Source organism: Drosophila montana, unplaced genomic scaffold, assembly GCF_035044405.1.
Source record: "Drosophila montana isolate Dmon_TW-CO22-7 unplaced genomic scaffold, ASM3504440v1 contig_3257_1, whole genome shotgun sequence".
NCBI lineage: Eukaryota > Metazoa > Arthropoda > Insecta > Diptera > Drosophilidae > Drosophila > Drosophila montana.
The window spans coordinates 1277475-1290717 of record NW_026998140.1 but is presented as its reverse complement, the minus strand read 5'-3'; the positions used below and the strand labels follow the sequence as shown (position 1 = coordinate 1290717).

Below are 13243 nucleotides of genomic sequence, written 5' to 3'. Positions count from 1 at the left end.
TGCAGCAACACAGTTTTATAATTATCATCATAATATTATAAATTTGTCTAAACTAAAAGCAAAAACAATTCACGCACACACAACTAACTAAGTGTTAGGACTTAATCTGAACTTTGGCTAAATTGTTAATCGATAACACAATTGTTTCTGGAACACATTAGCATTAGGCTAGCTTTAAATACAGTAAATACAAATATAAATAGATTAGTTTAACAATTTGATGAAGCAAAATTCTGTTGAACTTATAATTTGTGTGTTAGACGTACGTACAATCGTTTTTTTTCTCTTTCTTTTCTTAAATATCCCTGCAGATCCTAACTATCCAACTATTTAACGGACTGTGTGAACTGTGTTTGCTGTGAAGCTAACTTGCTGAAACTTGGTATGGAAGAAACTTGGCCAGATCGGAAGACGATATCATATAGCTACTATAGGTCGAATAGGTTAAAAGTAAAGTTCTTGAATGGGAATCTTTTAATTTGAAAGATATACTCAACAAACTGTATGTGTTTGTTGTTTACCAGTCTCCTAACTTCTGGGTTAAGTCCTATTATCATCGGATACCACATAGCTAGGAATAATAGGAATACTATATCATATAGCTGCTATAGGTAGAATAGGTTAAAAGTAAAGTTCTTGAATGGGAAACTTTTTATTTGAAAGATATACTCAACAAACTGTATGTGTTTGTTGTTTACCAGTCTCCTAACTTCTGGGTTAAGTTCTATTATCATCGGATACCACATAGCTAGGAATAATAGGAATACTATATCATATAGCTGCTATAGGTAGAATAGGTTGGGAAACTTTTTATTTGCAAGATATACTCAACAAACTTTTCATAAACGATGTTTACCTAACTTCTCGGTTAAGTCCTATTAACATCGGATACCATCTAGCTAGAAGTAATAGGAATTATCTCTCGAAAAATTGAGTTCATCTATGAAAATCTCTTCTATTTTCCAAAACAGCTTGAATGTTGTTAAAAAATGTATCATGCTTCTAATATCATCGGACTAGTATATCATATAGGTAGGAATAATGGGAAAAATTGCTCGAAGAATGGAGTTCTAGGATGAAAATTTCTTCTGTTTTCAAAAATATCTTATATTGGGCTCATTCTTAACTACATCGGACTATTATATCATACAGATCTTATAGAAATAATCCTTAAATTTTTTAATCATTAAAATATATCTGCAAGGTTATTTTATCCTCGGCGTGCCGCAGGGTTCCATTCTCTTTTGTTATATACAATTTATGTTATAGGTTAATTATAATATAAAGCTTTCTCATTTTTTGTTTTAAGCCATTTTGAAAATGTTCCTATATACATATACATAATATATATGTCAAGTATATTCACGGATAGATGGGTAATCGTTGCCGATCTCAGTAGAACATTTCGTATTGGAAAGGACGCCTGGACCTGGCACGAGTCCGCCAGCGGCTCGACCCTCAAATGATGCTCTCGTCGTTGTTGCGCGTCAGGCGAATCGTCGTCGTCGTCGTCGTCGTGGCGGGGCTTGGAGCTGGTGCGGCTCCAGCTGCTGCTGCGCCATGGCGTCTGCCCAGCTCGTGTGGGCGTGGCGTTGCGGGCGTGGTGAACGTGGTCACAACAATATTCTCATCGTCATACAAATCAAAATCCTCGCCCTCATCATCATCCTCATCCTCCTCCTCCTCCTCCGTCTCGGTATCGCTATCCTCGTAGTCCAGCAATGCGCTCGTCACCTGATTTCTGCCACCTGCCACGCCCACAGCCGAACCGCCCACCGCGCCGGCGTTCATGTGCCGGATCTGGGCGCGCGGCGTCGTCGTCGTCGTCGTCAGCCCGAGACGCGGCAACAAGGGTTCACGTCCGGCATGCATTACTTTCGCGGAGGCCGAAGCGGAAGCGGCGGCGGTGCTAGCCAGCGGCACCGCGTCCCAATCATCGCCGTCGCCGGGCTCGCAGAGGGACTTGGAGTGGCCGTGCTGGTAGGTGGACTCCTCGGGTATTGTGTCGCTGTGAGTGTGTGTGTGTGTCGTTTGCAATGGATGTGAAGAGAAGGCGAAGAAAGTAAATGTCAATTGTGCGTTCAATTTTGGATTGAGGTGAATGCGAACTATGATCTCATGGTCTACATTGAGGCAAGTACAACTAACATAATTAATTAACTTTCGAGGGGAAAGGGGCCTCCATCAAAATGGAACTAACAATGTGTTACTTCAATACGAATAAAAGAACTTTAACATTTAGTTAAAATAGACAACTTCTTACGATTATTATAGAAAATACCAGAAAGGTAAATAAAGCAAAGTAAGAATAACAAATATTATTTCATTTAATAATAAAAAGCGTAAGCATTAAGCGAAAGATTTTAAAGCTTTGTTTTGAAAGTGAGCAGAAAACACGAAAAAGCAATTCTACGACACAGTTTCCCATTTTCTCCAAAAAATAAGTTTAAGCACAGATAATACTTAAAGTAAGCACAAAAATTACTTAAAATAACTGCCAAGTTTTTTTTTTAGCTTGTTTTTTGGTTAGTTTTTATTTAAAAGAGTTTCAAGTGCAACTGACTTTGCTGTTCTACAATAAGAATAAATTAAGCAATTCTTTCGACCAGGGATGCAAGCTCAAATTAAATTACAAGTGGTTCAGTTCACGACTCGAACCAGCTCACCTCCCACAGTTTCGGTTCGTGAACCCGCTTTTGGTTTTAAGCTTGGATTCTCTTATTTCTTCCATATTTTAATGTAACTATTTTCTGTTAATATTTGGTTTTGTTTTTAGCTTTGGTTCTTAGTAAACCATGAATTTTAGTTCCGGACTTGAACCAGCTCACCTCCCACTGGTTCGGTTCGTGAATCGGGTTTGGCTTCTCCTATTTCTTCAATATTTGAAGGAAACTATTTTCTGTTAATTTTTGGTTTTGTTAGATTCGAATCCTAGTGAAATATAAATTTTAGTTCCGGGTTTGAACCAGCTCACCTCCCACAGGTTCGTTTTCTGAACTGAGCTTGGGTTCAGAGCTTGGCTTCTCCTATTTCTTCTATATTTAAATGTAACTATTTTCTGTTTATTTATTTTTAGCTTCGATTCTCAGTGCAGTTCACGGATTGAACCAGTTCACCTCCCACAGGTTCGGTTCGTGAACCGGACGGAGCTTGGTTTTTGCTATCGCTTCCATATTTTAAATAAACTATTTTATATAAATTTTGTTGATTTTGTTTTTAGCTTCGGCTCTTAATAAAATATAAATTTTAGTTCCGGACGCGAACCGGTTCAGCTCAAAACCTGTTTGCAGCCTTGCTGTTCTATCATTCAATTTCTATTTCAATTTTCTATCTCAATTTCGATTGACTTGACTCAAGTGTTTCGCTTGGAAGAAAAGAAGCAATCAAAGGCATTTCGCCAGGGAGATACATTTGCGATACGATACTACGATACTAAAGTTTCCTCAACCGAAAGTAAGCTGAACCAATACCAAATTCTGTCTAAGGACATACAACTCTTAACTTTTTTATATCGTCAAACTATCGTCATGTTATCTTCCAGACGATAGAAACACGAAACAAACCTAAATATTTGCAGACGGAATACCCGTCTGTTTATCTTCTTTCTGCTTTCTGCTGTGAACAAAGCCAGCTTGTCAGTTGCAGGAGTACCCCTAATATTGCACGCATAATAGTTACATTCGAGGGGTGTTTAGCACAGTCATGAACTGCTTGATAATCATATAAAGCGAGCCAAAATACTTACACATATTTATGAATATATAAGTATATATATTTATGAGCCAAAAGCCAACATATACTAGTCTTTTATAACAGCTCGACTACTGTTAAATATTCTGTGTATATAATTTGTATATTATTTATGTGTGGTGTGTGTTTACTAAGTGATTGATGCGTTTGTCTGTGGACTATACAGCTACACGGACTCAATGGAAACGGCGCTAAAAATATAATCAAAATTATAAACAAAGAAAAATATTGTTACCCAAAAAAGAAAGCATTTAACAATTTTGATAATATAAGCAGATGTGCAAATTGTTTAGTAGAACGCTTAATGTTCATGTTAAGTACATGTTAAAGTACATGGTAAACGTTAAAAATTGCATTGCGCTTAGTTAAATGTGTGTGAGGCGTTTAGTAAAGGTAACAAAACTGAAAAACAGGCATCTTTCAAAAATTTGATGTCCATGTTAAGTACATGTTAAAGTACGCGGTAAATATTAGGAAATGGTATTGTATAATATGTTGTTGTGGCGTTTAGTATAGATAACAAAGCTGAAAACCAAGCTTCTTTTAAAGACAGGTAAGTTAAACATTTATTGTTCATGTTAAGTACATGTTAAAGTACATGGTAATTATTAAGAAATGGCATCGTATGTTGTTGTGGCGTTTAGTAACAAAGCCGAAAGCCAAGCTTCTTTTAAAAACTGATAAGTTCAAAATTTAAGGTTAATGTTAAAGTACATGATAAATATTAAAAAATTGCATGGCATTTCGTTAAATGTTCTTGTGGCGTTTAGTATAGGTAACAACACAGACTACTTTTCAATGTTAAAGACATATTTATATAAATTAGTAAAGAAAATTATTTAAAGTCAAATCAGGATAAAAAGTTGCACCAATTTATATACTTCCTGCCTAGGCATACGGACAATTGGTAAACTATGAGACCTATATCTGAATAATATACTTTATGAGTGCGAAATGAATTGATGCCAATTGCCAGAGACGTTGAAGGTTGCAAGATAGAACTAGGTATATCGGTATTATATAGGATTTATATATATATAGATAGACTAAACTGATTTCGATTCACAGAACTTTACGAATGATATGCATGAACTGATCTTGTACTATATACAAATGATACAGTCAAGGATCATAAGTTATAGTGTTTGTTTTTTTGTCTGATTGACGATATACGATTAGTTGAAATTCGACATTGGCCGGCTTTAGTTGCTGTTTTTTATTCTGTTTTGGTTTTCATAATGGGGCACTCGGATTACTTGGAATAGTACGTAGCTCCGCTACTCTCCGATGTCGGGGAGCTGTAGTTAGTTGCTGTTGACGAGTTGCTCGGCGAATTATGCGTTGCTGTTGTTGTTGTTGTTGTTGCTGTTGTTGTTATTATTATTGGTTTGATATTGGCAGCAGTTGTTGCTGTTGTTGTTGTGGCTGTTGTTGTTGTCGTGTTCTCTAGCAAATTACTAGCTCCCGGACTACAGAGCAAAACTCGACTGGGTCTGCGTCCAGTTGCTATGAGCCTGAGCAATTCGTAGATGCGTCGAGCATTTGGTTTTTTTGTTTTGTTTTGTTTTTGGAAATCGAATTGAGAGCACACAATTAAAGTTGAGTATTATAAATGAAATTATGGCAAGAGGTACGCATAAGTAGGAAAATGCATAAACAATCAATTGCAATGCTTTGGCTTTGACTAAAAGTGTTCAAAATCAATTGAAACTGAAAAGCAGTTGCCAAATATGCTGCAATTTATCATAATTTGGGCGAGGACTTTGTTGAATAAAAAAAAAATCATAAATTTCTGGTACTAAAAAGATTTTTTCTAAAATAAATATATTTATTTATTTTCTTTGTATTTTATTACCTTTTTTTTATAAAAGCTTTTGGGTAGGCAGAAGTTAAGGTTTAACTTTATGCTATTTATTTCATGCGAGGTTTTAATTATTTTTTTTTAGTAGGTTTAGTTTTAAAAAAACAAAAAAGAGGTTCATAATACTTTTCTAGCAATTTTTTAGTGTCTGCGCAAGCGTATATTTTAGTGTTAATATGTCAAAAGAACTAGTTCCGAGGAGTACAAATATGTTAATGTTATAAGCTTTATTTTTTTTAAGCTTGTCAAAAGCCAATTGGATTCTATTTAGTAGAGCTGTCTTTTAAAAGCTTCTTAAAAAAATATTATTAAAATATGTCAGCAAAATAAAGTCAGATCTTTGGAAGATATTTCTTTAAGTCTTGTGCGGACCAGGACTATCCATGAGAAAAATATAAAATAATATACAAAAATTGCTGGGGTATTTACAAATTATGGGTTGGTTTTGATGTCCACAAAAGTTGATGCTTTTCTTGAAATATCTCGGGTAAATAAAGTCAGATTTGGGAATGATATACATTTTTAGACTCGTACAGATCTCGACTATCAAATGGCGTTCCAAAAAATCAAACTCTTAATTTTGACAGAATTTGGAAAAAATGTCAATGGGATTACATCACAAATTAGGCTGAAATTGGATCGATGCTGAGATTTTAAATTTATGATTGCATTTCATTCTCTCCAAAAAGATATGTCTTTTATAAATCGTATAATAATTACCCCTATAAGGATTTCAAAAATTATTTCAATTGGAATATCTGGGGTAAATACTTTCAGATTTTCAAATCATATACCTTTTCGGAAAACCCATTAATTATACTCTTTATGATAAATGATTAACAAGCTGCCTGATAAAATAGAGTACAAGCGCAGCTAGGTACAGCTAGGTACATATACCTAGGTACATAGGTATAGGTACACCTATTGGTAGACTTTCACGAATCCAAAAAGACACATCTTTCCAAAATCGAATGATATTTATCCGATAAAACTTTTCAAAAAATGTACTTAATTGGAATATCTGCGATAAAAACCTTTAGATTTTCGAATTAAATACCTTTTCTGAAAACCCATTAATTATACTTGTTATGATAAATATTTAACAAGCTGCCTGATAAAAAAAAAAGAGTGCAAGCAGCGCAGCTGGCCTTATTATATACCTCTAGATAATTGATGATATTTGATATTCGAATGCATGAAAGCTATGGACAGACTTAAAAATAAACAGATCTAGACTGAAACACAAGCACAGAAACGGAATACACAGCCGCATGCAGGGCACATTTTAGCTACAAAGAACAGGACACACACACACACTTAACTGTGCTCGCTGTGTGTGTGCGTGCGTGTGTCTCGGTGTGTGCGCGTGTGTGTGTGTGTGTGTGTGTTGGGGAGGTGTAACAAGGACTTACCCGCTAAGCTCCAGCATTGAGCCGCGTCGCACGTTCCGGCGATGGCTCGCCGTGACCGGAAACGGACCCGTATGTCCGTCCGGGCCAACGAGATGGGCGCCCAACGTGCCGGACGAAATGGACTGCGACCGATTGTCCAGCCGTGGATTGTGCATGGATGTCGATGGCAGCTGAATCAACGGATTGATCACATTCAATGGCGGCACAAGCATCAGATCCTGGCTGGCGCTGGCCGCGTCCACGGCGCCGCTGCTGCCGATGCCGAGGCTGCCGGCCTTCGAGCTGGAACTTTCGCGACGGAACAGACCTATGACGGACTTGGGCGCTTTAGGCTTGTTTATGCCACCTGTGTGTGCGTGTGTGTGTGGGTGGGTGGGTGTGTGTGTGTGTGTGGGCGACAGTTACCAAAGGATAAACAATGCGGCAAAGAGAAGAAAACACAAAGTTCAGGGAAATTAACAAACAAAAATAACACAGAAAAAAAACTACAAGTGGTTTTTACAAATATTCCAAAAATTTTCAATTATTTTCTTTTTTCGTTTTTCTTTTTGGTGCACTTAAGAAACACAAGAGAAAACTATATGGTATATAGATAGATATTTACTTATGTACACATGTAATTTTGACTTATTTACACATGTTCTTCTTTTCGCAGAGTTTCTTAAGGCCAATTTCAAGTATTTAATTCAAAAAGTAGAAGACTTTGTAAACGGAAACGGCAACTGTACATTCAGTGTTGGGAAACGTGCCCGTACTGAGAGCTGTGCCAGTGTTGTTAACGCTCGACAGCTTTTGATCTTACCTAGAAAGGTGGCGCTTGGCGAATTGTAGGCCAGATACTCCTTGTTCGAGGCCCAGGCGGGAAATTCATTCTGCTGCACTGCGTCCGTGGACTCGTCGCCCTGTCGCTTCCATGGCAGCTGCGATTCGGTCGCTGTGGGCGTGGCCACGCGACGTTCGCCATCCGAGTCGCGCGATAAATTGCGATCTTCCTCGGGTATCGGATGCTCGGCCACTGTGTGAGATAAATTGCGAGTGGGAAAGGTGTTAGTAAAGTTGCAAATTTGCTAGCTATTTAATGCATGCATCACGCGTTCAGCTTAAGCTCAGTTATCGATAACTACTAAACATATCGAAGAAATGGTAGGACAAGAACAAAGTGCACTTAACTTAAATGCAAATCAAGTTCCGTTAAAAACAGTGTTCAAAACGAATCGAAATGCCGAGTGGCAAGGCTGCGAACCAGTGTTGAACAGCGACTTCAAAGGAAGCACTCTATGCGAAACCATATTCAAGAACCGGTTCAAGGTTTGAGGCTTGGATAAATGTGGTTCGAAGCCTTGGCAAGTAAAACGTATTATTTTTTTATGTATTTCAAATAATACGTTATTTTCACTTTCGAATCGCATGTGTTTTTCAAAGCTCTTCGACTCATTTTCAGCTATTGAATATTAACTGGCGCCAATCTTTGCACAACGAAATACTTTTATTTTATTTAAAAAATTATTAAGCTAAAAATATGCTTGACAATTGCGAATTATAGAGCTTACATTAAAAAGATGTTCTTAAATTCTAGATATTTCAAAAAGCAAATTAAAAATATATTTATAATATCCACACAATGAGATCCGAAAACACATGCGACATTTGATTCGATTCGTCTTAATTATAATTTTAATAACAATTAACCTGATAAAACAAATACAAACAATAATAATAATTCGATACAATGTTGGGAATGCTAATGGATAAGTTCTGTTGTTGTTGTTCTTGTGTAATCGCGACTTTTAACTTAAGAGATAGTTTATGATTCCGGGATGGCAACAACAAAACACTTTGTCATGCACAAAAATGCCATGCTGCTTTTTGCTTTGTTTGGTTCGCTTGAAATGTTTTTTTTTTTTTCAATTGGTTTCTCATAACAAAGGTGAATTTCAATTGATTTGCGTTTACATTATGGTTTGCTAAATGTACTGAATTTCGGCATTACTTTGTCAGATGATCGCCTTTCCTTATCGTTAATGTATGGAACTACGAGAACTACAAGCTGTTCTGCATGTTTTTTTCAGTTTGTATTGTCTTTAACAAGCAATTCAGCGAGTGTTTTAGTTAAACAGTCGCTAGATAGACATTGATGACAACTATTTATGACAGCTAAGTAACATTGAAGATTATTACAAAATACTTTGGTCCGTTTTATTGTGCTCCAATTAAAGTTGACGACTTTCGTTTTAGTTATGTAAGCTTATCTGGCTGATAAAATTTACCAGGCGGCTTATCCACCTACTAAGCAACGAACATTATGATAGCAACACGGTGTTTTTAGCTGAAACTGATCTAGTTGATAAAATTTACCAGGCGGTTAATTCGCATATTAAATATTTAACATTAAGATAGCAGTACAGTGTTGCCATCTGTAATTAACAAGAAACTTATCTAGCTGATAAAATTTACCAGGCATTTTATTCACTTGTTAAACTTAACTGTAGTGCTGCCATCTACTTTTTAATTTACCAGGCAGCTTATTCTGATTGACATTAAGATAGCAACGCAATGTTGCAAATTGATCTAACCTGTAATATTTACCAGGCAGTTTATTCACCTATTAGATAATTGACATTAAGATAGCACCGAAGTGATGCCATCTGTGTTTTTAATTTACCAGGCAGTTTTGCCTAATTGGCATTAAGATAGCAACGCAATATTGCCATCTTTTAGTTGCATGAAATTTATCTTGCTGATAAATTTTACCAGGCAGCTTGCTCACCAATTTAATAATAGATTTAAAGATAAAGAAACGCAGTGTTGCCATCTGTTATTTGATTTACCAGGCAGCTTTCTCTGATTGACATTAAGATAGCAGCACATCTGTAATGAAACTGTGACTGACATGAACCTTAACGGGAGCTTAATAAAACGGGCCTCATAAACAAGTTGGGAATTACCAAAGAAAATAAATAAATAAAAAGCAACAGAAATAAACTCGGTATAGCTTAAATAGCGAGGCTTCAAATGCTTAGCACAAATTACGATTGTACAATCAAATTCTCTAAGATTATGAGACATTATACGATTGTATGGCTTTTATTTTGATTTAAATACACAGAAATTTACGTGTGTTTGATTTTATTTTGATGTGTGAGCAATGGCGAACGAACGAATGGAGATGGGCTTTTGCGAGTTAAAGAGAGAAGCGCTAAAAGAGATAAGTTTAGGCTAGCAGGCCAGCTGATAAGTGAATTATGCCAGAAATTATCTTAGTCTGGATTTTGCTGACTTCGATATATTTTTATTTGAAGTTTAATTAACTTTGCACTTATTCTTTTGCGCTTCTCTCGCCTGCAATGTAGATGCCAGTATGAAAAATACTGGAAGGCTTTTTAAAAATACATTTTATATAAAAGTATATATCGGAATTTAAGTATTTAACTGGAAGTTTTATATGGAGATATATTTCATTTTTGATATATTTCAAGTTATAAGTTTTGAGTATTGAAAGATTTTGGAATATGTACAAGATATACTGGCAATATTTTGTACATTCGTAACGAGAATTGAAATGAGGAAGTAAACCACTCGAGGGGGATATTTTTGGATGATTCACAGATGTGTATGCATATCAGAGATGTGTATGATGGGAGAATGCGAATGTGAATATACAGAATTTCGTATAGCCAATGCTTCAGTGTGTTTTATTTTCTTTTTTTTTTTGTTTAGATAATTAGGGTTTTTGGTAGTTGTTTGTTTATGTTTTTTTTTGTTTTTGGTTTGATATTGTTTACCAATGCTCTGGTATGAACGATCCCGTCGCCAGGGCAGGATCAGTTCGGCCGCTGTGGGTCCAACTGGCGGATCGGGCGAGTCTAGATCTTGCTGACCGTCATCGAGTTTGGGCGCATAATGCTGAACGATGCGCGCCTTGGATGCATCAAAACCGGGCAGATTTTGAATATGCGCTATCAGGGAGTTATTATTGGCGCGATCCGAGTCAGCTAATTGTGTGTGTGCGAACAGTTTATCGGGGGGCATATCGAGCAACATATATTGGATATGTTAAATCAAATGAAATTGGATAGGCATAAAATAGGGATATAAAAAAAAAACAAATATATAGAAAATGTCGTTATAGCTTTCATTTATTTCTAGGCGCTACCCAAAATTCTTTTAGGCATTTTGCGGAGAAATAAAAAAAAAGAAAACAGAAATCAATGAAATAAACAAAAAGTCTAGCAGAAGCTCTGGCTCAACAGTTGATCTGTTTTTTTTTGTGGGCATTAGAAAATGACAAATTAAATGAGATTTCGTCTAGAAACAACTTTGGCTACTTGATATAACAAATAGCTAATCAATTTTGTACAAAATGTTTACAAATTTTTCTTTACTTTTTATTGTTTTTACTGTACTTTAAGCTGTTGTGTCGGACAGTGTAATCGCGCGCACATTTCTTGTACAGAATCATATGAAATACTTGATGGCATTTTTGTGTAGTCAATTGTTGTAATAAAAGTATAAAAATGGCAAAACACACGAGTCGGTTATCGCTATATAACCACCGATCAGGCATATATATATATATATATCTCTAAAAGGTTGAACTGATAAATGATAAACAAGGAAATCGGATAACACGCATAAGGCAACCAATAGCCCTATTCGTAATATCGTATACATAATTCAGATAAAGTTTACAGTTGTCAGTTAACATATACATAGAAGAAGAACATATAGAACTTACGTGATGATTTTGCGGTAAATGTGAGACCGTCATCCCAATCGTCGCTGGGTCCAATGACATTGATCTCATTCGGATTCTGCGGGCATTCCTCGGCTGTTTCGTTAAGCATATCGTTAATATAGTCTTTGGATGATATATCATCAAATCATATCATATGGCACACAGATAACAGTGTTGTTAAATACAAAATGAGGCAGTGTGGTAAAATGCGTGTTTTCAGTGTTGTTAAATGTGCAGAAATTTTAAAGTTTCAGTTTTTTTTTTTCATACAACCAATTTAGATATGTTTTTTGTTGTTTTTTTTTTTTTTTGTATTCATCGGGTGGGAAAGCGCGTGTTGTAGTAGGAAGATAAAAGAAAGATTTGGGTTTCTCAATTAGTGACCAATTATTTAAATTATGATTAGTAACAAAATGTGTGGGATTATGTGAATGAGGGCTCGTAAAGTTGTAAATGAAAGAGGGAAGAATTTTTTTTTTAAATTTTGGTTGGGTTTATGTTTTACGAGCCCCAACATGCTAATAAGAAACTTAAAATGAATGAAGTGCGGTTTATGAATAGTTATAAACTTATTAGACTTGGGTTAGATTTTTAAAAATTTCAAGAAAATCATAAAGAAAAAACTACTATAAAGCTCAGACTAAACATCTGGGATGCTGTCTATAATGGAACTGAAAAATTTAAGATTTTTGGAATAGCTTTCTACGGAATAAATTGGGAGTAGTTAATTTTAATAAATATTTAATTGCTGTAAATATTCGTTTTTGTTTTTTTTTTTTGCGGCATTTACCTATGTCTAATCTACGATATTTGTTAAGTGAATTGTGAGTATGTCTTTTTCTGTACGATTTTTTGCGTGAATGGTTTGAACTCGAATTCGTAATCGTACCATTGGAGAGCTGCTTGGTGGTGCCGTTCTGTTGGAAATCATGGAACGAGACATGATTCTGTTTAACATTCTCTTTGGGCTCCTAAAATGTGCATATTAATAGATATACATATATTATATATATATAGATCAGCTGTAGATTAGGGGCATTCCCTTACCTTGTTGCTGGCGCCACGTTTGCTGCGCTTGTGATGTTTCCGATCGTTGAACATGCGACGGAAATTCATTTGCATTTTATAATTGACCTTAAATTAAACACACAAAAAAACATATATTTTTTTGAATAGAATATTGTTCTATTTCGCGAGGTCGAGGTCGAGGTGCTCTCAGAGATTTGTCAATGTGTTCGACTCACCTGTGTGGACAAATCTCTGTCATCTACTGCGTGTCGGCTATAACTAAGACGACGGTGCTGTAAGGATAATTACGAAAGCACATTAAATGCCATATCATAAATGGTGTTGTTTTGTTTTTTGTAAATTGATTTGACAAGTAGTACGATTAATTGTAAATTTGCTGCTAACTAGCATAAACAACAATTGATTAGGTGTAAAGAGACGTCTCACAACATTTGTACAGCTTAAATATACAAGACG

The 13243-nt window shown here is 35.8% G+C and overlaps 1 protein-coding gene across 7 annotated transcripts in view; it reads right to left on the bottom strand.

The window, feature by feature from the left end:
* Positions 1 to 1363: 1363 nt before the first annotated feature.
* The window catches only part of Nhe2 (Na[+]/H[+] hydrogen exchanger 2), a 37804-nt gene continuing 25924 nt past the window's right edge, over positions 1364 to 13243 (bottom strand). For 2 of the 7 annotated variants that reach the window (XM_064690320.1, XM_064690321.1), the window contains 8 exons: positions 13003 to 13059; positions 12806 to 12892; positions 12648 to 12729; positions 11759 to 11851; positions 10806 to 11015; positions 7826 to 8038; positions 7024 to 7369; positions 1364 to 2008 (listed from right to left, as the gene is read on the bottom strand). In XM_064690320.1, the coding sequence (XP_064546390.1) occupies positions 1459 to 2008; positions 7024 to 7369; positions 7826 to 8038; positions 10806 to 11015; positions 11759 to 11851; positions 12648 to 12729; positions 12806 to 12892; positions 13003 to 13059 (1638 nt within the window). In that variant the 3' untranslated portion in view covers positions 1364 to 1458. Of the gene's footprint in view, positions 2009 to 3745; positions 3942 to 5002; positions 5265 to 7023; positions 7370 to 7825; positions 8039 to 10805; positions 11016 to 11758; positions 11882 to 12647; positions 12730 to 12805; positions 12893 to 13002; positions 13060 to 13243 lie in introns of those variants that run through there. The other 5 variants (XM_064690322.1, XM_064690323.1, XR_010437167.1 and 2 more) reach the window with 4 other exon arrangements.